This window comes from Leptosomus discolor, chromosome 5, assembly GCF_034619465.1.
Source record: "Leptosomus discolor isolate bLepDis1 chromosome 5, bLepDis1.hap2, whole genome shotgun sequence".
In the NCBI taxonomy this organism is placed as follows: Eukaryota; Metazoa; Chordata; class Aves; order Leptosomiformes; family Leptosomidae; genus Leptosomus; species Leptosomus discolor.
In genome coordinates this window covers 37,851,489-37,877,867 of record NC_141395.1, presented here as the reverse complement: position 1 = coordinate 37,877,867, position 26,379 = coordinate 37,851,489, and the positions used below count along the sequence as shown (strand labels likewise).

Genomic DNA, 26,379 nt, shown 5'->3' with positions numbered 1-26,379 from the left:
CAACACCACTAAACCATGTCCCCAAGTACAGCATCTACCCATCTCTTAAACACCTCCAGGGATGGTGACTCCACCACCCCCCGGGGCAGGTTGTTCCAATGCCTGACAAAAGTATCACCTCTTCTTCGTTCTCTTTAAAAGGAGGAAACAAGTTTTTAGCACCTATCCTCAACCATTGTTCTAGCTGTGAATGCTTAAATCAGGATTCACCCTTTTGTTCTCACCCTCTTAATCCTTTTCCTTTTAGCAGATGATACATTAGTTCTGCCTTGTGCCTAAGCACCCTTAGGAAGGTAGTTCTAATGGATAATTAACAGCACTTAATTATTCCTCCAGGTAGTTTAACTGCATTTATTTATGAATTGCAGCACTATGTGAAAAGTCCAGCTTGCTCAGGGGCTGGTAAACTTAAGGCAGTCTACTCAGTTGTATCTTCCTCATACTGCTCAGGCTCCCAGCCATATTCAGAGGATTCTTCTTCCATTAGCAAGTCCCGCTGCTGCTATCCAACTCCACAGAATATGCAGAGCTCACACAAAGTTGATACCAATGCTCTCATTTCACCTGCGTCATTGCACCTACATCTGCACAGTACAGCTTTGAAACCCCTCCAGGGCAGACATCAGAGTAGAAGACATCAGAAGCAGCCTTGAGCAAGTCCAGAGTGGGCAGCAGAAGGCCAGGAAAGCCTGAGAGGTGAGGCTTCCCTGTTTCCCCACACCATAGCCCCGTGCTGAGAAGGCACCTGGTCCACACAGGTGGCATGGGCCAGCACACTTAACATTTTCTTTATTCCACCTGCCACACAGAGCTGCACTTCCTCCCTGACGTGACCCACGTCAGGGTTTAAGCACCCACCAACGGATCCGAAATAACAAACTACTTCAAGCAGCCCTCAAACTTCGGGCTGTTTCCCCATCAGTTTTCACGACGATCCCAAAAGCTCCCCACCCGCACCTCCTCAACGGGCTCTAGGCCGCAGGGAGCTGGCCCCAACCGTGCTTGCCCGACGCTGCCGGCCGGTCCGGTCCGGGCGGACCCCCTCAGGGCAGGTGAGGGCGCTTCCTGGAGCTCTGAGGGGCGGGCGGGGTGGGGTGGGGTGGGGTGGGGTGTGTTGTGCTTTCTCCCCCTGACGCCAAACCAACGGCGACTCCACGGCCGTTAGCGGCTCCGCGGTATTTATAGTGTGCCAACCGTGGGCGGGCGGCGCGGCGCGGCGGCCGCCATTTCCCTGAGGAGGGAGGCGCTGGGGGATGGGGTGGTAGCCCTCAGCTCCGCCCCGTCACCGCTTCAGGCTCGGCAAGGGCAGCGGCTCCTGCCCGATGGGGCGGGCAGGCAGGCAGGCAGGGACGGAGGGACGAAGGCAGGCAGGCAGGTAGGCAGGAGGGAGGCTGCCCCGCGGTTCAGCCAAGATGGAAAAAGTGGTGGAGCCGTGATCCAAAACTGTGACAGGTCCCTGCCAGCAGCCCAGCTGGCGACAAAGGGATGGCTCAGGCCATTGGTGACGCCTTCGCACAGCCGTGCGCTGAAAGCGGCCGAAGGAAACACCGTGACAAGGGAGGGCGTGCTGGCTCTTTCGGGGGCCTTCTCTGCCTGGGGGACTCGGTCGCCCAGTGATTCTAGACCTCACCTCCAGGCTGGGACCCCAGGATGAAGGATAAAATACTGGATTCACACAAAGCAGGGGGCATGTTACCCCACAGAAGATGATGCTAACTGTAAAACCTGATTCTTTTGGCAAGAAGCGACAGGGATTAGCTGAAAAATAGGACTTAATCTGGTCTGACTTCTCCTTGGCAGGACTGACTATGCAATACCAGCAGGTGCATGATACTTTTTTTTCCATGCAGGGCAGCGATGCGCAGTGGTTGAATACGGGAGGAGCTGTATCACAAACAGTGGAAACGGACACAAGCAATTAGATGACAAGCGATTTTATTTTGCAAAACAATCACTATACAGCAACAAATACAATTGCAAATTGGATTGAAAAACATGAACTACCTACCACCAGCCATTCAAGAAATGCCTCTTTTATGGTAACAGGCTCTAGAATTATCAGAAAAAACACAGGTTTGTAACAGCAGACTGTATTCCTTGATATCCCAGCATACAGCATGTTTGTTTGTTGTCTTTTTCTCTTTGCTAAAGTTGAAGTGGCTTTTATACTCTTGACATTTCCAAGTGTGAAACTTACTTTACCTTCCTGTGGGGGGAATTGCTTTAGCAATCTGACTAGCAAGTGAACTCTACACACACCTAGGCTAGAAATCTACCTGCATTGATTTTCATAGCAAACATGATCTACTCTTCAAGGCATTTGCCTTTGAAGGGACATTGGTACTTGGGTTTCAAACAGTATTTGGTCCAGCATGGAAAAAAGTCTGCTCACATGTGGTAGTCCACAGATGCTGCCTTTTGAATCCCTTTGGGTCATGTAATACAGGCAAACTCGTATTTGTAAGCAGTCATGATGAGGTTACTACTGTACCTTAGCAGAGCATTGAATGGATAATACCATTTACTGCTGTACAGTGAAAATATACATAGCCATCGTGGGCACAGAATTTCCCTCATCAGTATCAGTTTTTCCTTTACTGTTGCTGGACAAAAGTTTGCTCAACTTTTGATTTCTTTCTGCTTGTGGTTACATAGAAACAGAACTTGGCAGATGGGGCAGAAGCACTTTTTCTTTTGTGTCTAGAACTTGATGGATTATTAATTTGGGGCTCTCCCCTAGCTATCCAAACAAGGTTTACCATTCCTTTTGTCCGGATTATCTCTGCTTTGTTACAGAGTTGGGTCTCAGGCACCCAACATACCTGCTGGCTCCACACACCTGTGGAAAAGAAACACAATGGATGCAGTTGCCAGGGAGCTGGCTCTATCTTCTTTAGTGGGCATTACATATTTACAAAACCGTTATTTTTTAAACCAACACTTCTCTTGAGAAGTTAAGATTAATATGATCTTTTTCAGTGAACATCTAGAGTCATGTAACATAACTTGTTGTTTTTTTTAAGTATTATTATTTAACAGCACAAAACTCCTTATTTCTTTTTATCTAACTCCATAGTGTTCTAGGATTCTTTCTATGGAAGGATGATTACGATTACAAAGGTCTTTGCTTGAATCAAGACAAGAAAGCTCGTTTTAATGCATGATATAAATGACTTGGTGTGTTACACCACTCTAACTTTGGACTCATAGGTGGATTAACTAAGCTTTGTTTTCTAGAGTATGTCAGTTTTAAAAGCAGAATAAAAAACCTTGAGTCTCAGGTTAACACTGTTCCCACTAGCTGGTGTTCAGCTTCAGAGACGCTGAGGCTCAATAGTACCATGGACTCTCTCCTGCATTGGCAAAAGGCATAAAAAAACCAAACACTGCAAGGCTAATTTATATTAATTGATAGTATGATCAGAGCAACGTCATATAAATACTGTTGTTTTTTCTTTCTGTCTGTTGTTTTTTTCTGGAAAAACGGGAAGAGGCTTTTAATGCACCTCACTTGACACTGTTTCCATGTGAATTCTTACGATTACCCTAAGCAAAAGTATAACAAATACAAGGCAGAAATCAGAATCCTCCAGATGCACTTAGTGTGGTTCTAAACTCACTGTCCTTTGTGTAAAACAACTGACTTACAAACAGTATTAGGTACTTTATAGTGTGAAAAAGCTTTTTGCAGAGCTGAAATGTTGTGTGTGGGGCTGTTAGGAGTAAAATTTTTAGTGATGTAACCATTTTGGTTTGTCTTTGTACTGCTGTGACAGCTCAGCCAAAATCCCCCTTTGGTCCACTGAATATTTACTGTCTAATAACTGTGCATTTGCTACCTGAATTTAATGATGGGGAATCCTGTGCCATTAATTATTAGAAACCTTCTCCACAGACATTAAAGTCTTCTCCGTGAGTCTTTTCAGATCAAACCCCAACACACACACACGCACACATACAAATTAAGAAGGAAAAAAACAGATCAAAAGCTTCCAACACACAATGTTAACCTAATACATGTATCAAGTATAGCTCAACTGACAGTGCAAAGTTTAATTAAGAGATTTCAAAAGGAAAAGATCAAACAATCTGCAAGAATGTAAACTGGTCATTTCATAATGTCTACTGTACATATAGTATCAGCAGATTATTATCTGCTGGTAAGTAATACTACCACATTACCTTCAGTGTTCTCTTAGTGTCCGTAAGATAGTGCTGGAGTTCTCACAGGTAACTCCGTTAGATCGGTTGTTCATGTATCTCTGCCCTTCATCTTGTATGCACACTTTTTCTTATACTGTTTATAGTCAATATAATCTCACTTTGCTCAGATTTTAAGATGCCCTATTAATTGATGAATCACTATGGCAACCCAGTCTAGGGAGCTCATTTTATTTATTCACATACTATAATTTACAGGCATCTCTGTAAGGTTAATCACTGTTATCTGAGTGCCTGAGTGTATACATGAGACATCACTAAAGGAGTGGAAACAACATCTTACTACTTTTTTTCTGTGTTTCAACTTTAGCAAAAGAAAAAAATAAATAAATCTAACATTCACTGTTACTACAGGAGTTAAAAAAAAAGAAAGAAAGAAAGAAAAAAAGGCAGAACCAAACTATTGTGGATTTTTTAAAAATCCAGAATCCAAACTCAGCCATCTTTGGAGACCCCTTTACAAACATCTGGACCCCACAAAAATCATACCTTTGTGAAGAAAGGGAGGGAAGGGAAGAGGGAAGGAATCCTTTTTCTAGCATCACAGAAGAGACTTGCATCTGGCACTAAAACAGGGTCACGGCTTTTAGTTGTTACAGAAAGCAACTTCATGCTAAAATTTTCATCTTTTTAAAATGTATTCTTATGAATAGGGAAAAAGAACCCTGCTAACATCTACTTTTACATACCTAAAATTGCAACACCAAAGGGTGCAAGAGACACAGATACTGTGAATAAAGTAGAATATTCAAGTATATGAGGAGGGCATATCACAAATGGCCACAGAGAAATATATATATCTATAATACTGTATCAAACAGATGGAAAGGATGTGAAACCGGTGGTGCATACACAAATCTATCCGCTTAACCAACTTGCTAATCAGACACAAGTCCGTTGGGGTGGAAGTGCTTGCTTTCAACAGCTTTTTTTACATCACTTCCCCAACTGTGGTTCAAATGTTTTCAGCTACTATTTTTAGTTATTAGTTAAATAATTTATTGGCTTTTCAGCTATACACTGATATAATTAACCAGGCCCAAAAAAACGTTAATAACTTAATTCAACTTTTGTTCTACTCATTTATACAAAATAACACTTTTTTTTTTAATGAAACTTGAATTTCTCTGTATGCCCTTCCTTCTGGTAAGCAGACTGTTAATTTAACCTGTAATAACTTACAATGGGCAACTTTTTTTTTTATTTCCCCATCTATCAACAGAACAGTGAAATGAGCAACTTGGGATATTAACAAGGCTCTTCAGAAAGAGGTGGATGGCCATCAGGCACATGAAAGGTAAAAATGCATTTTATCATAGTACGGTACTCCATGCAAGACAGAGCAGAGCAACAATAATTGTCCAATGTAACATACTGCAGTTGTATACCCATATAAAGCCAGTGTCTTCCTGTTGTAAATGGAGATCAGGCCAATTCCTGCATCTATTTATTATTATTTTTTTTTTCTGTTTTTTCAATTGTATGGTAACTACAAGTCTTGGGATGCGACTTTAGACATGGTAAAGAATGAATGTAACACCTGCTCTGAGCCCATTCCTGCCAAGAGCTCATGCCTAAATATTATTACTTCATACAACGTGAAATGAGCAAATTCATAAGCCCTGCTTAGCAAGGGCTGCTGTGACATCTTCAGCGAGGGTAGCAAGCTGGGGCGATTCAAGCAGATTGATGCTTCCAGAGGACGAGACATTGCTGAGTCTGCGTGGTGAAGCCACGCTGGACCTGCCTGGTGACTGCGTGATGATCTCAGCCCCATGATCGACACGGGCTTTAGCGTGCTCTCTGAAGTTTAGCTTCTGGCTGTCAATCTGCTCCAGGAAAGCAAAGAATTTAACACATTATATATTTGCCAAATTAGGTCGTCACAGATCATAATTTGTGTCTTGTTTTGTTTACTTTTAAGAACGCTTACAACAATTGAAGATTCTTCACTCAGAATAATAGAAACTAAAGATTTTTTCACCTTGTTTAATACATTCCCTTACAGATGCTTTAATGAGCAGTACCAGTGTTCTAGCTGTATGAATTTAATAGACGTTTTATGGGCATTGTGATTTGGTTTTGAAAACTGTATTTTTTGTGGGAGTGATATTCCTTTCAAGATGTTTTCCTCTTGTTTCACAAAGCAGTCCTGACCCTCTTGCATACTGATATGAAAAACTTATTAGATCATACCTATCTGTACAACGGTCCCAAACAAGGTTTATCTTTAGGTGGAAAACCAGTGCACAAACTACAGGATGTTTCACTTTGATTCACTCTCAGCTTAGTTGTAGATCTGAGATTGGTTGTTCCAAATTCCAAAAGGAGCAAAGTGGCATATGAGTGTGTTTGAAGGAGAACAAACGGATGTTTCCTACCCAGTTCAGAGCCATTGCTGAATTCACAGCTCTAAGTTTCACTGGGCCAGGAGCACAGTGGCAGCCTTTTCTCTGATGGCTGTCCCCTTACCTTTACGTTACCACCACCAGGTACATGGTGGGCATTTTCCAGTGAACCAACTTTAGCCTGAGCTTTTTCTTTGAAATCCAGTTTCACACTCTCAATTTTCACACGCCCACCTCCTACACAGAAAAAAGGAAATACAGATTAAGAGCCTGGAATGGCTTAGGAGAAAGTCTGACTGATGCACACAGATGCACTCACGTTACTTCTCTCTTAGTTGAGATCTAATGGTTTTAGAAAAGCACAGAACACCATGCTGTATGTTCAGTAAAATATAAAATTTTCAGCACATATTCAAGCTGTAAGCATGTGCTGCAGCCCTACTGATTTTCATAGGATTTACGCACATGCTTAAGTATTTTTCTGGCTTCAGTCTGCGTTTCAGTATCTTATCAAACTGACATTGTGCCACAGCAGCATCCTTCTGCATTATTTTTTTATCTCTTCTCTAAACTAGGTGGTCCCATAGCTTTATGTCTTTATATATTTAGTTAAGTAGAGTTAAGAATATTTTTTTTTATTACCAAAGTGTATTTACTTTCTCTTGGACTATAAAAGAGAATGGTATCATCCATGTTTTCTCCTTCACCTAACAGGATTAGGTCTTTGCTTTGTTCCACATCCAAGAAATTCCTACAATACCTGGCTTGTGGTGGATATTCTTGAGTGAGCCACACTTGGAAGTCACATGACTCAAGTCGATCTTCTTGGTTACGATTTGTACCTGTCAAAAGGACATACATGCACACAAATTACAGAAAAGAAAAGAATAAAATAAATAAAAAGCCAAGCCCTGCTGAGGAAGAGCCCAAGCCTCTACAAAGCACTGGAAAAGGAGAGATGGTTAGTAGAAAACAGACCATGCCACAAAGGAGGAAAGACCTGGATTAATACAGCAAGCTTCCATCTCACCTAGGGAAATGACAGAGCTAGGTTAAGCTTTACTATCAGCAAAACAAAGAGGAGGACAAAGCAGATCAGCTTGTGGGTTCTTTCTAAAATGTTTCTGAGCCTCCTCTCAGGGTGGACACTCCAAAGCCCTGCATGCAGCAGGACCCATCCTGTTTGCTTCTGCTTTTGAATATGCATCCTGGCAACTAGGAATATTTCAGTGATGTTTTTTTTTTCTCTACCATCTGTTTCATATTTTTCTGCATCTAAATATGATATGCATTTCATGTCAATCCACTATGGAGAGTCTCCTGAATCTACAAATGTGACTGCTGCAGCTGCACCTGAGCTGGTTGGTGCTCAGCCAGCTGGCTCGGTGGTGCTCACCAGAGCAGCAGCACCGCTTTGCTCAGCCAGGCAGCACACAGGCACCCTCCTTCCTCCTGCTGCTCTGTGCCCTGCTGCCGGCTGCGTTGCCATCACTGCGCTGAACCCTGCTCGAGAACAGCAACAGAGCCACAATCCTGCCTTGCTGCGCCCCAAACAGCTCCCAGATGCGTCCCACAGTCACAGTGACTGCGCTAGTTGCAGCCCCTCCAGGCCAGACAGGAGCTCCAGGATGACTGCAGTGCCACTAGTTTGCTCACATCACCAGCAATGACTTAAGCCAGCACTGGTGGCTGTACTGAATCTGTTTGGATCAGATGTGCCCACACTGTCAGTTCTTCCATCTGAGGGGAGATCATCCCATCGGGGGGTCATAGCCGCCTGAAGCTATTCCAGCATGACTGCTAGAACTAATAGGTATCTGGTCAAACCCTGAGCAACCTCTGTTTGTTATACTGGGATAATGCTGTGGAATTAACACTCAGCATGCTGGCTGATCACACCCTCTCTCTCTGAGCTTTCTTTGTCCTTATGTTTTATTTTTCTGCTTCCTCTCTGATGAATTCACATAACTGAAAGGTTATCCGATGAAGGACTGATGTGCTGGAAAATGCCCAGCTGCGAGGCTAGAGTCTCACTGTGAGCTACAGTCTCTGGAAATTACTTTCTTGGCCTGCTCCCATGAAAGACACTGAACCATTTCGGCTCACACTGGACTTTTACTGTCAGCACCCTTGGGCGTTTAGAGATACCCCTTCTTTTCTCATTTCCTTTTCTTGTCTAAGTTCTGGAAATGTGTTGTGCTCCGTGGAGAAAGATAAGGAGGTCACCATTGCACACACAGAGCTCACATGACTACCAGACCAGACTCACATGTGAAACAGTGGCAAGAAGGAAAGTAGTGCTCAGAGGAAGGGAGACAGAGGGGTCTGGCTGTGCAAGGTGGGTCACCACAGTGGAGATGCCTGTTCACAGGATGTCTGTACTACTTACATTTCCTCCCCCTGCAGAATGTTTGATGTTATCTCTGGAACCACACCGGGACTGAATATCGCTAAAATCGATCTTCTTGTTTAAAATCCTAACCTAAAAGGAATCGGAGGTAATTTACTATATACCATACACACACTCCATCGGGGTGCAGGATGAGGGAGCCAGGGTAATTTTGCCTTCTGCTATGACTCCTTCTTCTGACACTTGTACTGAAATGTGAGAAAGTAAACCATACCTATCTCTATGCTTAGTATGGTAACACAGCATATATAAATACACTATGCTGCTCTTTTTCTACCTCACAAACTGGTGGTGAAATGCAAAGGGGGAAGTTTTTATACTGGGAGATAGGAGAGGTACCCTTTCTCTGAAAAGCTCAAAGAACTCCTTGCTTGCCTGGACTGGACATAGTCCTTGGACAGCCTGCCCTAGGCTCTCTTGAGTGATGGCCAGTATTTCTGCTGAACTGGCCACAAGAAGATGGGAACCCTCCTTCCCACAGCTTAGCACTCCAGCCTTTGATGCAGAAATCCCAGATCCAGCTGGCTCAGGCACGGGTTGAAATCCTGAGGTATTTCGCCTCTCCTTCAGCCGCCATACAGCCGTAACAGCAGCTAACATTCATACAACAGACCTCAGAGCGTCCTGTGAAAGGGCACTGACAAAATTAATTAAACCGAAGTCACAGCTCTCTACTGCTCACTCTCTTTACTGTCATCTACTAAAGGGCAATGCAGAAAGCAATAGCATCTGGAAGCCTACAGCTGCAATCACTGCTTCTTGATTTCTGGTGCGGGCCATAGAGTTGGTCACAAAACCTTTCTGGTGCTTGACCCCCATCTTAACCCCCATATCAAAGCAGTTCCTCCACCTGGAAGAACTCAGGTGCCACAATGATTGTCCTTCCAGGGAGTGCTGTCTGCTGAATGGCAGTTACCAGTATGCAAGGGACAACTGCATGCAGGGTACACACCTGAGTGACACCACTTCCAGACTTCTCTCTAAGCAAGGGCAGGGCATTGCGCTCACCAGTATTAGGCTTTCCAGGTGTGTGAGAATGCATTTCTGGCCAAGGCTGCACCTGCCTTCTTTGCACCAGGAGCTTTTACCTACTCAAAGAGTGCCATGCGTGCACCATATTCTTTCTCTGGGTTAAATATGAAGTCTTTATTCAAATGTTATGTTGGATTTTATTTACCTTTTTGTTATTAATACACAATGCGAATTTACACTCTTTCCTGTATAGAAAACAACAGAATTTTGGGCATTATCCATTCATTTTGCTAAATGGCACTTCTAGAGCCTTCACTGACATATTACTTCACACAGTCCTGTTGGCTGCTGTTGTAGGTAAACCTACAGCAACTAACCGATACTGAGATAAAGAGAGAAAGATACACCGGGATGCCTTATTGCGGCCTCTTACCCCTCAAGGAACACAAAGCAGCTGGAAACCAGCTGAAGCGGTCAGTGGGAGAAAGAAGAACCTTACGCAGTTTCTGCTTCCTGGCTTCAGGTCCCCAAACTGCCCCAGGCCCCTGATGAGTCTGAGACAAATCACTCCCTCTGCACCTCACCTTTCCAAACTAGGAAAACACTATTTGCCCCCTTACAGGGATATCAGATTTTGCAGCTTTCAGCTCCTGCAGTGGGGATAATGTCACATTTAGATAACGAGTCGAATCCTCTGGCACTGAGCACCTGGAATGCACCCTTGGCTTAAGCCCAGTAAACTCCAAGAAGAAATTTTCAGAGGGTCACACTTTGCAGCTAATGTGAAGAATTTCTTCACAGCAAGCTGCTTCATGGGTCCCTCTTATTATGTGTAACATAACCACTACATCAGTCAAACCATTAGGATGCTAAGTGTTCTCTCACTGTAATTGGTAAAGATCCTTGGTGATGGCATGCTCAGCAATAACGGTGATGACAGCACCAGAAAACTCCACAACTGGTAGGTCACCTTCAGAAGGGCATCTTCAGTAGGCAAACTGATTTCTGTCTTTCTCCCTCCTATCTGCTTAATCCGTCCAAGTAAACCAGTGTACACTGAAACATGAAAGCAAATGTCTTTGGAGCTTTATGCTTGTGCTTTCTCTTAATATACAATTTGTTTAAAAATGTACCCCAGTACTATACAAGACAGGTGTCACATCAGTTACAGAAACACATGTCAGATGTGCAGTCAGATCTGGGTCCCAGAGAGCTTCAGGCCAGACACAACTGGGCAGAACAGAAAGCCTTCCTAGCACTTTCTGAGCACATCTCTCTCAGCAATGGATCAGCAACACCTCTTAGCAATGGCCACAGGGATGCATTTGCTCTGAAAATGCTGACTTAGTGGTCATGACAAGACCTCAGAGCTGTGGACTGGGGGGTCTGTCGCTTAAAATGGACCCAAAGCAAGGTGATAAGTTGAGACGGTGCCTTTGATCAAGTGCCTAAAGGTTGATTTGCACCCAGAAGTTGGACAGTTTATGAGTCTCATGGCCCATGGACCTGGCTAGCAGATATGTAAAGGACCAATCATCTCAATTATCCTCTCTATCTCACTGGGTGAAATGTGCCCCTGTGTAGCGGGGCCAGCAAGAGACCCATGTATCATTTATGTCCTATGCTGTGTTGGATGTGTTGTGCTGGCCATCTGGCACAGGGCACAACTGCACTGATCCAGGTTTTCCCTGATGATTTCTCCCTTTCCTGGAATATATCAATATCCCTACACATATTTAAATCATGACCGTCCTCTATAACCAAGTGTTCTACAAACTAATGGAGCCTTGTTTCCTATAGATTAAGGCTTTAAACTGCTTAATCCCTCCATCCTATATTCTTCAGCAAGCCCTGTCCTCTCTTGCCAGCAGTATCTCCCAAGCTTTCTCCCAGGTCTCCTAGACTGGCTAATAGAAGCCAATACAAAACTGGCCAGTTGGTTGTATCTGATTGTGGAGAAGGGCTGAGTTATCACTACCTTTCCTCCAACGACAGCGATCTGCTGAGTCTCTGTTTTGTAGACAACAACTATCATCCAACATCCAAGAGAGCAGTTTCTAACCACTGCTCCCTTGCCAGCCCTGGTTGAAAATGGCCAACAATAAGTTGAGGAAGGCTGAGACAGCCAGACAGATAGTGTGACTGCAAGAGCTTTGTTTCCTTTGAGAAATCAGACTGTAGACATGAGAGTACCAGAGAGGGACAGGAACTATTTAGGCTAAAAAGAAACTTTGGCTTGCAAACGAAGAATGTAAACTGACTGAATTATTTGAAGCTGGAATCCAGAGGGAAATTCATAACTATCAGAACAGGGAGGCTCTGGAACTGCCTCCAAGGGAACAGAGCTACGACAAGAAAATGGTAAACTTTTATGATGGCACTTGATGAAAAGAATTAGATGATTCGGCTGGCTGCAGTAGAGACAGGATGAACACCATGACTCATCAGAAAGGTCTCCATGTTCCTGAATGTGTATGTACATTTTGTGTGTGGGTGTAGGTGTGGTAGGGATGTACATATATGAACTTCAATTGTGCCGCACATTACGTGAATGATCAAGCCTGCTCACGCTGTCATTCAGGAAAGGGAACATTTTTAGTGTGTGGCAGGAACAGGACTGCTTTCTATTCACACTCGCTAAACATCCCAACATGATAATGTCCTGACAGAGTCCCTCATAACCCTTGCGGGGACCCGCCAGTCTGAAATGGGTATTCTCTTCTGATCTGATGCTGATTTGTCCAGGTATGCCAGATAGAGTCTGGGAGTCAGTATTTTGATCAGGACCAAACTGAAGTTCCTCAGTATTTGCCATATCTACATGAAGTTAAACCACAGTGGAAAAATTAAGCCTTAAGAAAATGCTGGGTTTATTCCACAAAACCACACTGCCCAAGGAAAAAGTGGCTTCTCTTTGAGGCCCTAACAGTCTGACAGATCTTCCCCCTACTCTGTCCTCTGATGACTTCTTAGGAATGGTCCAGAATTAAAGGCCAGGGCAGACTGAATGCCAATGTGCACACAGTATAGCTTCACTGACTCACACTACTTCTAGGTAGTCCTCAGCAGGAATCAAGACACTGTGCTCCAATACCTTCTGTGCTGTTTGAATGTTATCTGTTGAAGTACTGGGAGACAGAGGGCATTTAGGGGTAGCCTGCTAGGAAACCAAGTGTTGAAGGTATTTTTCTCAGAGTTCATTTACATGAGGCATATATTAATCTACACTCAGCAGGGTAAACTAGCTCCCCTCCTACACAGAGTGGCCTGACTGGCAACCTAAATACCAAGGGACTGTGGTCCAAGGGCAACATCTACACTAGACCAGAGGGGATGTTTTTGGGTTAAGCTGGCTGACATGAGAAGATGAGACAGGCTACCAATACCTGTGACTCTTTCAGTTAGACATAGGCCTCCCTAAGGCTCTTGACAGAAAGTGAATTTGGCTTTCAAAGTCTCTATGTACAACAGTCTCTAGTCCAGGGGCCTCAAGCAGGCTCTCCTCTGTCAGTACTGCACCACTGGGTTCAAGATGAGCAGAAATTTGTAGAAACACTGAATGGAAGGCAGAGAAATGCAAGAGAGAATTTAGTTCAGTTGTGCCTCACTGCTAAAGACACCACCAATGCCTGAAAACTGCTTAGGAAAGAGAAAGAATTATGTTCCATTGCTACCTAGAATCATTCAGTTCAGCTGCTTTCCACAATCAGAGGGAAAGCCCCTAACTTAGCAGCATCTGGGCAGAGAATCCATAAACAGCTTCCCTTCTGTCACGTACTACACTGGAACACACCAAAACAAAGATACTCAAACAACAGAAATTGTGATGCTGATGAAACTACAGGCTCTGAATATATTTTCCAAGAAACTCACTATTTCTGTTCTCCCTGCCTTGCAATTATGGCCTCTGAGAAGCTCTACCACAAACACTGTGCCTAAAGCATTTAAAAATACTCTAGCTTGGCTCCACTTTCTGTTTGAACGTGCTGTGGGGCTATGATATTGGGAAAAGCTCCCAGATGCCTAACAACTTAGCAAAAAGGGCAGGTTCCGCCTACTTACCACAGCATCACAGTAATTTGACAGAGCTACATCCCAGGAACTAGACATTATATCAGTGTTTGATCTCTTCGTTAACACAGGGACTGAGTGAGGCAGGAATTGGTCTTGCATAGGAAGCAAGGTTAAGGCTAAAACCTGATTAGAATCAAGAGGCGTTTCTAAGTGCTTCCAAATCTATATGCTGCCAAGGACAGATGATACTACAGTTTTTGTGCTCCTGGCAGAGACTACAAGTAGAGAAAAGGGAGGGGAAAGGGTATTTATTTGGCTTAGCAAAGTCCTTGAAGAGAAAAACTGTGCCTCAGACTTTCCACACCTACAAACAGAGCTTGCAATCATGTTCAGCCTTTGCACTCCTGAAATTACTAGATACACACACTGGTGAAGCTGCCAGCCTACAAGCCAGTGAGATTCAAAATAAAAGGCTGCACTGGATGTAGCATAGGCAAAACAACGTACGATCCTCCTCTTGCTCTTAGTAAACAGTGAGCAAGATAGGTTCATTTCTGACTTTTAAAAACACCCAGAGGCAGACACTGAGCATGTAATATTTCAGCCTGAACAGTTAAACTGTGAAACCATTACAAGCAGCTGAAAATAGGTACTTTCAATGGGAAGTACTGGTAAAACAGATGTCTTGCTATCAGTCATGTCTTTAATACTTTCATAGGACAACAATGGCTGCTTTACAAGCTTCTTTCTACTTATTTGCAAATCACTTATTCCTCTAATTAATAACATGGCCACACTGAACTACACATGTCCCTACCAATAAAGGAAGAAGAGGCCTGAAAGGTTTTGCATAATTGTGCTGGGAAATACAAAGCGAAATGACCGTTTTCTATGCCAAAGAGTTTACAGTCAAGAGGCAACAGCTGAATTTAACAGAGAGCTCAAGGAAGTGTGAGATCCATGTTAGATGAACCGTAACACATGTACTGTAATCATACTCCTCACTAAATCTGGGGAGCTGATCAAAAGAATCATAAAAGAAATGGAAGGAGTGCGTGTAAGTGAAATGAGTGAAGCACACCAAATAAAAAAGATCCCAGGAGCTCAATTAATTCAGCTAAAACACAGGATCCTTGTTTTAGTACTCCCTTAAACAAAACAAAACAAAAAACCAAAACAACAAATTTTGACAAACTACAGAGACAGATACTTAAATTTTAGAGGCAACAGTCCATACTCATGGAAAGAGTACTAATAGCTCCAAATATCAAGTGTTGAGCATCAAGTACCACAGTTTTCAAATCAGTTTCCTTATCTTTAAGAAGGGATGAGTTTTGAGTCACTATGTCTGGATTTTCTTTACTCCAGCATAAATGGAGAAAATTAGGTTGTTCAGTTCAAGTTCAAAAAAATACCTTGTGTTTATCTCTTCATGCAAGTTGGCTTTCCCAAAGCTCAGCAGATATGTCCCTTAGCATGTCTTTTTATTCTTTAAATCCAAATTTCCAGGATGAAACTAAGGTTTTTATCTGTTTCTTTCCTGCTGGTGTAGCTGGTGGAAAGATACTGAATCCTCCAGAAAGTGATACCTTCAACTCTAGCTAGACAGACCGAACACATCCCATCCAACTGGCAGAAATCAGTGCACTGCTGCTAACTGCCTTCAAAAGAGGGAGAAGCATCGGCTTCTGTAGATGCTGGAAGTTTTGTTAGTGGCTAGAGCCCCATCAGACAGCTTGAGACCCTCCTGCTTGTGGTTCACAGTTAGTCCTCAATGAGCATGGTGCACATTTTACAGATGGTTGAGGCAGAGCAGTTAATTTACTCTGTCCCAGCCACAGAGAAAGTGAATGGCAGATCTGGATAGAAAGTCCTAATTCCCTGCTCATTTCTACCAACCGAACACATTTCCTAAAAGAAACTTCCTGAAACTTGCTACAGCCTGGCAATGATTGCTTCATTTTTCTAAAATATGAGTCAGGAAGAAGACTTTGCATTTTATCCAGACTAATTCAAGGCTTAACTGTACAGACTGTACTTGGGCAAGCCTTCCATTAAATGACTGCAGTCTGAACACAGGAGCTGCAAGATGTTATTTCTGTACAATCTGCAATGATCAGCCAAAGTTCCAAATTTCAAAAACTTAAAAATTATGGGTTTGAGCTGTGTCAGAGTTTTGAAGGTGTGCCTGAAACTCCTAATTTCTCTTTGCATTTGTAGATCTGCAATTAACAAGGGATGAATTCGTTTCTACTTTTCAGTTCAGAACAAATCCCTTCAAATATCTTGCAAATCTACAAAACCAGGAATGTATAAAGAAAACAAAAGCAGACTGATAGAGGTGAATTTATCTTACAGTTGTGAACTGTTGACTTGGTAAATGCAAAATCTTATTCCAGTGAATGCAGCTAACTGTGTGGAAAAAATTGCCTCCCAGTCTCTCATTAGCTAAGTACTTTAATAACAGCCATGTTACAGTGTCAATCCACATCTCCCGATACAGCTGTCTCCTGTGGCTCTGGTTGGGGAAAGCACCAAAGCTTGAACTTTATAAGCTCATTTATGTTCATCACTGTCCTGAGCAGAGACATTCTCTTAACTTGGGCCAAAGTGGTTTTGGCTCAACTATGCTGCAGATCACAATGGATTGGAGAAAAAGTGCACAATGTGCCAGAAGGAGATGGGAGACAGAATGGGATCCAGTAGCAGCAGCTCAGATTGCACTTTTTATTAGGCCTATATTCTCCACTGCCTTTTAGGACACTCTTCATCAGCCAGTGCACCAGTAGCATATAATCTAGATCTTCAGATTAATTTTTGGGCAGTCATCAGCGTTCACAACATGGTGCAAAGACGTGGGAAACAGGAGGATTATAAGATTACATCTCAAGGGAAACTTGCTGAATACCCTTTTGACCCGCAGTTCTCCCAGGAGGTGCTCAGCTCTGGTGGCCCCCCAGATTTGCCTGTCTCTGCACTGACTTTGCATCCTGGTAGGCTAGCTGAGACGGGGAACACTGCAGAAGCCTACCATTCCCTGCAGACTGGGTTGTAAATTGTGATGATGGGGGTGTGTGGGGGTGTTGTGGGGAAATCCCTCCTGCCATCTAAACTGATTTTTGAAGCTAACAACAAATTGTGCAAAGACAATGACAGCCATCCAAGCCTCGTCCTCTGCCCAAGCTCTGAGATGTCTTATCCTTCCCTGTGCTGGTCTATTTTACCATCTAATGCAGATGCCTGTTCTCCTCGACATTTTTGTGGTTTCTGGACAGGTTCTACTGAATAGTGGTGTCATCAATTTATTCAGACCTTCTGACCCATGACTAATTGCACTTTGTTTAGGGAAGATGATGAAGTTCATAGAATCATAGAATGGTTTGGGCTGGAAGGGACCTTAAAGACCACCTAGTTCCAACCCCCCTGCCATGGGCAGGGACTCCTTCCACCAGACCAGGTTGCTCCAAGCCCCATCCAGCCTGGCCTTGAGCACTGCCAGGGAGGGGGCAGCCACAGCTTCTCTGGGCAACCTGTGCCAGTGCCTCACCACCCTCAGAGTGAAGAATGTCTTCCTAATATCTCATCTAAATCTCCCCTCTTCCAGTTGGAAACTGTTACCCCTCATCCTATCACTACACTCCTTGATCAAGAGTCCCTGCCCATATTCCCCACAGGCCCCCTTTAAGTACTGGAAGGCCGCTCTAAGGTCTCCCCGGAGCCTTATCTTCTCCAGCCTGAACAACCCCAACGCTCTCACAGCCTGTCCGCACAGGGGAGGTGCTCCAGCCCCCTGATCATCTTTGCAGCCTCCTCTGGACCCGCTTGAGCAGGTCCGTGTCTTTCTTATGCTGGGGGCCCCAGAGCTGAAGTTCTTCCTTAATCTTTCTAAAAACCTTCAAGACACACTTCGTTCTTCATCATCTTAGGTATTTAATTTTTCTATGTGACATCTTACTACTTACAAGGTGCCCAGCCGTTACTCTAGTTAGTGATATTTTAAACCTTATGCATGGCGTTCTAGTCTACACAGCTCCGTTCACTTGGATGAAGCTATGCTTATTCACATCCACTGACGTTCTTGCCCATGGCTGTGATTTTAGGTATACATTTTAAGATAAAATTAATCTAGGTTGGCTTTATCCTTGGTTGCTAGCCTATGATGCTTTATAAATACTCTGCCCAGTCAGTAATGAAAAGATTCAATTAGTGCACTTTTGTACTCCGATATGGTACAAACCACATCAGAAAAAAAAAAATCCAAACAAAAAAGAAGAATCCCAGTCTTGGCATCTGAAACAGATTTCCAACCCCTTCCCCAGTTCCCCCATGCTTCCCTTGGACTGTCTGAGACATAACAGATGCAAATGGGTTACTTCTGAAAGCACAGCATTTCCTCCACAGCTGATGTGGTGCGAAAATCCATCTGAAGCCCAGCAGACATACCCATGAGCAAGTCGCCTCTGAGCTTTGCCAAGAATGATACATTTCACCATACTCTACTATAAAGAGAAAACCAGACAAGCACCTACTGGCTGCATCACAGAGCAGAGAAGCCCTCATTTCTCCAGACTGCTGGATACCAATTAAACACATCTCAAACCATCTATTTCTAGTAGGACCCTAATGCAGTGCAAAGTAAGCTTGCTTCTGCCCCTAGAAGCATGCTCTTGCCCGCTGCCCCCAGTCAAAAATGCAATTTCTCTTCTTTTCTTTGTTTCTGTGGGTGGCAAGTCAGAGCTGAAGTAAAATCAGTCTGCTGTCTGATGAGCTTTTGATGAAATTCAGAGGACTGCACTTCTTGATTTGTTTAGCATTCAAACATCCCCTGCTTCTTCAGTTCTGCACCTCAGCCTCTGGCAGTTTCAGAGTGTGGCTGCTTTCTCTAGGACAGCTGTAAGCTAAGAAAAGACTTTATGCTAGGTTCAGATATGACTCTGGTAAAAGGATAGTCTGTCTCCAAATGACACTTTTGGGCTACATATCTGTATTCCTTTAGTGATTTGCATGTCATGTTTATGTCCTTAACTTGCCCAGATGTATGCTGGCTTTTTGTCTGCTTGTTTTTCCTGTGGTTATTGCTATCAGCACTTCCAGTTCAGGTTATAAAACTTGAGCAGCTTTCTGTTTGTTTCATGTACCATCACTAAAAGCAGATAACAGCTCATTTCAGCCAGTGCAGTATTGGCCACAGGACATTAAAGAAGTGAGCAGACACAAGGAAATCCAATTAGCTTTCATGTGCTCCTCTCACAGACCAAGTAAAATTCAACAGCAGAAATTGGAAAAGAATTAATCCTAAAACCTCTTGTCTAGACCAAGCAACTATGGCGTAAAGGAGACAAAGGAAAAACTCAGAGTCTCTCTTTGCCCAGCCCACAGCTCAGTGGCCACATACCACTGGGAATTAAAAAATGCTTTAGCTTCAGTGACATTATGTCCACCCAGCCGATTTCCCCTGTGATCCCCAAAAGAGTGAAATGACAACTGCTGTGCCATCCTTCACTGCCCAGCAAAGACTATGTGCAAAGCTATAGAAATGCTAAGGAAAAGTAGGTGTCTGGGCATGGTGTTTACAAAGAAATACGATTTGCTGTGAACCCCTGGTCTTGTACAGCTGTTAACAGTCCACGAAACAGGGAGGAGGAGGATAGGCTAACGTGGTGCTGCTTTCGAGACCCATGTCCAGCAGCTGGGCTTGTTACGAGGAATACTAATCCAGATGCACAGCCTGAACTTGTGTTCTGAGCCTCCTGGAGTCCCTGTGCACCGTGACCATCTGCTACACAATATGTCAAATGGGAGTTGAACTTCCATACAAAATAATTACACAGGCACTTGTCAAAATAAAGGCAAAAGAACGTTTGCTAAGGCATTATCTTCTTGACTTTATCTGAGTAACCAGCTACTGTCCAAAGCCTGGAAAGCACTGAATGTGTCAATTTACCATGAAAACAGGATCAATGCCTAAGACACACCTAACTGTTTAAAATATGAGCCTGTTTTTTTCCTCTGGAAGACCTGCAGTAGGCATAGGATTGCAATGTTAAGTTTTGATCCTTTTTTTTTTTTTTTTTTTTTTTTTTTTTGAGACAGCATTAGGCAAACCTCACTTTCTGTATGTTCCATTGTGAACTCCAAACCTCAGATATATATAGAAGTATCTGATCTGGAAACACTGTGCAACCCTGCTTTCTGGAATGTCTTGTTTTCAGGACAGCTGAATAGAGGAGCATGTTATTTACCCTGATGACCTGTCCCTGGAGGTAGTTGAGAAATGAACTTTTCATAAAGCACTCAGATTGCCACTTCTGTAACTCAGCAATCTCAGGGAAGTAAAAGGGAGCTGGGGGCACTGAGTGTTTTTGTCATGGCGTTGTGTCCAGAATTAATGTGAAATGCACAGGTGCTTTTTACAAAATACAAATCAGCATAATTGTTTACACCTACAAGACTGAGTTGTCCATATTTTTAGCATTATTGTTGGTAAGCTATATTCTTTTTCCTCATTCAGCCTCTTTGTTTCTAAATAAAACATGGTTTCTTTCAGGTTATAAATGGTTTTATAACTCTTTAAACACTAATAGAATGGACAGCTTCACCCTGTAAGCTAGAACAACAGTTCTTCCAAATAGAAAGACTAACAAATTCCTTGGACATAAATTTGTCTTTTAATACAATCTGCATTACCATTTCTGCATTGCCCCAAAATGAGGAAGACTATTCCAGCTCTGGCCAGAGCTCTGCTTGGTAGGACATCAAGCAGAGACTCTTCAGAGGAAGGTATAAAACACCATACCTCAGGAGGATTTATGGTACTTCCTATATAATCTTTCCTCAGTCTCCAAAAGCTTCTGCTTGTCTTTAAAGTCTTTTGCTTATCTTTACTGTCCTTTTGAAAGTTTGGCAAGTTCCATCTGTAGTAACAGGGGATTTTGCTACCCTACGCACATGTTCAGTCTTTAGCCAAAAGCAACCCTCATGACAATGCGCTTCATTGCATAACTCTGCAAGGTATGAAACTATCTTTTTTTCAACTTTCAATTGCATGAACATGTCGCTGAATTCATGTTCTTTCAGATAGCGAGAACAGAAAATCCTGATCTGCCTTATCACACATTCACCTTTTCTTCTATGATATACATTCTCCAGTTTATACAATTTAAGCCCTGTTCCTGCTTATTCAAACCCTGCAGCAAGAAAAACAATTAAGTCTAATATCTGTCCCCTCCCATCATCTTTAACTTGGGGTGGATTTACCAGGTTGGAGGCTGCAACTCTCATTAACATAGAATCATTAAGGTTGGAAAAGACCTCTAAGATCATCAAGTCCAACCATCAGGCTAACACCAGCATGCCCACTAAACCACGTCCCAAAGTGCCACATCAACATGTTTTTAGAACACCTCCAGAGATGCGACTTCACCACTCCCCTGGGCAGTCTGTTCCAATGTTTGACCATTCTTTCAGTAAAGAAATTTTTCCTAATGTCCAATCTAAACCTCCCCCTAGTGCAACTTGAGGCCATTTCCCCATGTCCTATCGCTTGTTACTTGTGAGGAGACCGACCCCCACCTCACTAGAACCTCCTTTCAGGTAGTTGTAGAGAGTGATGAGGTCTCCCCTCAGCCTCCTCTTCTCCAGACTGAACAACCCTAGTTCCCTCAGCCGCTCCTCATAAGACCTGTTCTCCAACATCACGCAACACAACGCACATGTCACGAAAGTGACACAAGAAAAGGTCATGGTGCTGTGCAATCCTGCTAACATCTATCTAGGTTGAATTTGAACTTGCTTGAATTAAAACAAACCTCTCATTTCCTGGTATTGATGAGGACTAAGTAAGCAACAAGTGCTGAGACTCAGGCTGAAACATATCTATGGCATGGAGTGCAAACTGTTGTATGAAATTTTTCAGCTGATCTCAGTGAGGCACTGTCAGTTTTCAGGTGACAAAACACTTTCTGAAGATTGTCCTGGCCCCTGCCAATTAACATCACTTAAACAACCAATGCATATGGACAATAGAAGCAGCATTTGCAAGGCAATTCAAAATGGCTTCCATCCCATCCCTATCTCAAAGGTGCACACATAAGACTAAATCATATATGGATAAACATAAAGAGTGGAATCCTTACCTGCCCCCCTTTAGGCTGGTATTTGATGTTATCTGTTGATCCAATTTTGGACCTGACATTCTTGAGATCAGGTAGAGGCTGATTAATAACTCGTAGTTGCTTCGGAGTGGCTGGAGATTTAGGAGGAGTGCGAATTATGGCAACCTTCTTCTCAGTAGGTACCAGTATGGCAGATTTGGGGGTCCCAGGAGTGTGTGGGGTTCTGGAATAGCTGGGTGTCCCTGGAGTGCCTGGGGTACGGGAGGCATAGCTTGGTGGTGTCCCTGGAGTGATCGCAGTGGAGCCAGGAGTAGTGGGGGTAGAAGTTCCACTTTTTCCTGTTCTGCTACGAATTGGCTCTGATCCTACATGCAAGAAAAAACCAACAGCATTAGACCCACAGAAATACAGCTCTTCTTCCCTCTGTACCTCCCAAGACTGCATCCCTGTGGGCCAAGCATGGTACAGCTCTAAGATGGCTCTGCTAGTGCTGGAACAACAGACTGGATATGTGTTTCTGTACCTTACTTTGCTAATCAATCTGCTAGGAGTTACCTTGTGCGTGGCTGAGCTGGTAAATTGCCCATATGATGACTGAGCTCTGTTCTGTAACATACATGTGCTTCTCACAACACCTACGCTTCCTGCAAAGTTTGCTGAACAAGGCACGATAGCACACTGATTTCCATTCTGGGGAAAGGACGAGAAGCACCCTTGGAATCTAACCTTTGGGACTTGATCTGACAACCTGACTAGCCAGTAAGAATGTTGTCACCAATTTCAATGGATGTGGGTGTTAAACTAGAGGGAAAAATTCTAATCGTAATCCTGAAACTAGAGGCTCTGAATGCCTGGCTGCTCTGGTCACATACCACGGCTGGTAATCTGGTGTCTGAAGCTGAACCCTGGCTGAGCAGTCAGCTGATGAACAAGTCACAGCTTTGTTGTGTGGATGGGCAGATGTCTCTCACATTCAACTGCTATTTTTTATTAGTGCAGTGAAAGAAAGCAATTACACAAGGCAACCTTGATTAAAAGTCACATTCTAGTTACATCTGAAAGCAAGTTGAAAATAAATAAATACTGCAATATTTTGTAGCAGCTGCATTCAGTGTTCGTGGCATTGCCAGTCCTTTTCACTGAGCACAAGAATCAGTTTAGGCACTGCGCTTTCTGCAGCCAGCTCTGCCCCTAACCCTCAAATGCAAAGAAACAGAAGCTGAGATATCCCCATATGCTGCTTAAAGCAAAGCTTCGCTGAGAGCGCTCGGGGAGAGAAAGACCAAACCAACCCCCAAAGCCTGGGAACCCCAATGCTGAATGGCTGCATATACGTTTTCACCTTTAAAACGTTCTTGAATTATAAATCCAATGGGCCTCTCTAGAGCATCCAGTGGGACTAATCAAAATCTTATTTAACGTATTTGTTAGTCATTCCATTTATGTAATGGTGGTGGACCAAACCTAATGGACTGCTGCCCCAGGTCCAGGAGAAACTCTTTGCTCTACATGACTCTAGATACTCCACTCTCACCTCCAGTTTCCCTGAACTGTTTCTTTCTTTCCAAAGCAACCCTAAACCAGAACCTTCTTACTATACCAACTGAGACAAAAAGGGAATGATTTTTTTTTTTCCCCAGCTCCCTGCAGCTTTAGTATATTTATTTTTCATTCCTCATCCCTTCACCACATTGGCAAATGCTCAATGGCTTCTCACTCCTAGTCAGCAGAATGGGTTGCTGTGCCAGCTGGGGGTCACTCTGCTTACAAAGGGTCTCTGTTCTACCCTTGGAACATCAACCAAGAATTTCAAAGGACTTTTTTTCTAGAATTTAATCATCTACTTCTCTTAAACTGTCTTAAAAAGGGCTGAGATTGGCTTCTAAAGAGACAAACCAGAGGAATTTCTATTGGAAAGCAGGGAGCCACATCCAGGTTCTGAGGCCTGGGCTGAATGCAAATCTAGCTAAAAGCTCTGGGGGTATTTGGTAAAATTCTTTTTGTCCTTTTGCCTTGTGATTTGAGAACATTCGTCCTCATAAAAGGACCTTGCTGTTCACTATCCTAACTTCCCCCAGTAAGTCCACTCCACTAGATAACATGTCAATTCTCAGCAGAGTTTTTACCCAAGGATTAGTATGCAGGGGGATCATTACTGTGAAACAGCAAATTAATGACTATAACTATTAGGTTCACTTTTCCAAGATCCATCAGAACATTTTATGTTGCCTACTTCAGGTTTGTCTTATTTTTCTTGCTGCTGTTTGTAAATGTCCTGTGTTAAACACCTTACCCAGCTCTGAGCTCCCTGCAAAGGCATTTTCTAATATCAGCGATTAGTCTGAACAGCAGTCCCAGCTCTGGGCATTGCAGAGTGTGGAAAGGGTGCATCCTGGTTTCAAGCCCTTGCTGCTCAGCACTTGGTATCTGAACAAAAACAGTCTGCGGGGCTCTGATTTCCAACAGCATACCCCAGACCTAACCCCTCTGTGTAAAAGGTAAGGACACACAATGCTATGGCAATGTGATGAATCTAACAAGGATGGGAGACACCCACAGCAGTAGGAGAGGGTTAATATGCAAAAAACATACGGGTGGTCCGTCGTACTGAAGAGGAGAGGGAAGCTGTGAGGGAGAGAGAGTTCTCCTCTCTGTCTCGGTCTCCTGACACACCTCTTCGAGGAGGAAGGATAGAGGAAGGTCTTGGTAGAGAGGAACGTTTTTCAGGACTCTTGCTTACTCCATCCTAATAGCAGCAAAATAAAAAAAGGAAGGTTTAGTTTTTAAAACTCATTTTCTGGGCTCTGATTTCTCTCAACCTAATCCTGTGGGGATTCAGCCACCTCCCATGCTCTGCTTAGCTCCCTGGTACTTCTTTATCACATCAAAACATCCAATAGCCATCTTCTGAGCTACTTAAGACAGGTACAGATACTCTTAGATTTAAATATGGATGGATTCCACATTTGGTTATTAATAAGGAACAAGTTTTTTTTAGTGGAAGTGGAAAGTAAAAGAATTCTCTGGAGCTCTTAAATCCTTATGTAAATTTACTTGCAAAGTAACTGCAATACTGGTGTCCAGAATACACCCCACACTATATTGTTAGGTGATGTGTGATTTTTTCCATTTTCATACACTAACGTGTAATCTTTTTACGGAGAAAATTTTTTAGCTACAGCTTATTTTTTGAGTGCAAGGCTCTTAATTCTTGTGTCTTATTTGCTTTCTTACTCATCTTTTTACCTTCTGAAACCAGCAGATGCCTTCTTTCTACCATGGTTAGAGCAATGGACATGTATGTTAGAATATTTTTGAACTTATGGGATGGGTTGCCAAAGACAGTCTTGCATAAGCAGATAGTCCTCCAAAAGACAAATACGATGATGGTCCCAATCAGTAAAAGACACACCAAGTGTAGTGTTACACAGAAAATGGAAATTAATAGTGAAAACAGTTTTGAAATGGGGGGGATAGTCATCAATTCAGCATCAAGTAGATTTGAAACATGAGTGAAATATGAACATGACGAAGCTAGGATGGACCGCCAAACATCTCTTTAAATTTATACTGCAACTTCTTCAACATGGTCCCAGGCACAGACTAAATTTGGTTCCTAGTGCATTTGGCTTCCACTGTTATTGCTAGTGATTATAACTGTACCCTTCTACACTGGGGATTGAATTTGTTTTCAGAGAATATTAACTGGTTGAAAATTACATTTTTTAACCTTGGAAGGCAAATTAGTACTGCTGTTCTTCACCACTTGCCCACGTGCAAATGGGTGCAACTTCTTAGCAGTCAATGAAGCAGCATCCATATCATCAACAGAAAGAAGCTATGTCCTTCTAGTTATTTCACTTATGTTTCCTCTGGAGAATCTCCTTCGTTTTTATCCATTTTGTGGCACAAATCTTGTAGCCTGATAATCAGTTTTCCTGCCACTGGATGTAAGTAATCCCACATAAGCTTCACAGAGAATTACTCAAATTCAGTGGGTAGAGAATGTGATCCATGGAGTTCACCTACACATCTCCAAGCTAACTCTCTCTACCAACTCTGCTACCTTACCTTAGCATCTGATTTTGAGTAGGGCAAGCAGTCTCTTGGGCCTGCTGAGGAGGGCCGTACATAATAACTGTCTGTATCGAGAAAAGTGGCCCTTTTAGTAGTTAATGAGCAAGCTGAGCTGGGTCTTGGAGGAAGCAATGACTTTGTTCTAGACTTTGAGGCAGGAATCTTTGACAAAGAGGCAGTCTAGTCATGAGAAAACAAACAAAAGAAAACACAACATGAAGCT

The 26,379-nt window shown here is 43.2% G+C and overlaps 1 protein-coding gene across 19 annotated transcripts in view; it reads right to left on the bottom strand.

Moving 5' to 3' along the window:
* Positions 1-5,834: 5,834 nt before the first annotated feature.
* Positions 5,835-26,379, bottom strand: part of MAP2 (microtubule associated protein 2) — a 67,999-nt gene continuing 47,454 nt past the window's right edge. For 11 of the 19 annotated variants that reach the window (XM_086465811.1, XM_086465804.1, XM_086465805.1 and 8 more), the window contains 5 exons: positions 24,672-24,825; positions 22,101-22,444; positions 7,330-7,411; positions 6,694-6,806; positions 5,835-6,050 (listed from right to left, as the gene is read on the bottom strand). In XM_086465811.1, coding sequence (XP_086321937.1) covers positions 5,835-6,050; positions 6,694-6,806; positions 7,330-7,411; positions 22,101-22,444; positions 24,672-24,825 — 909 coding nt within the window. Of the gene's footprint in view, positions 6,051-6,693; positions 6,807-7,329; positions 7,412-8,958; positions 9,052-22,100; positions 22,445-24,671; positions 24,826-26,150; positions 26,337-26,379 lie in introns of all 19 variants that reach the window. The other 8 variants (XM_086465801.1, XM_086465802.1, XM_009954610.2 and 5 more) reach the window with 3 other exon arrangements.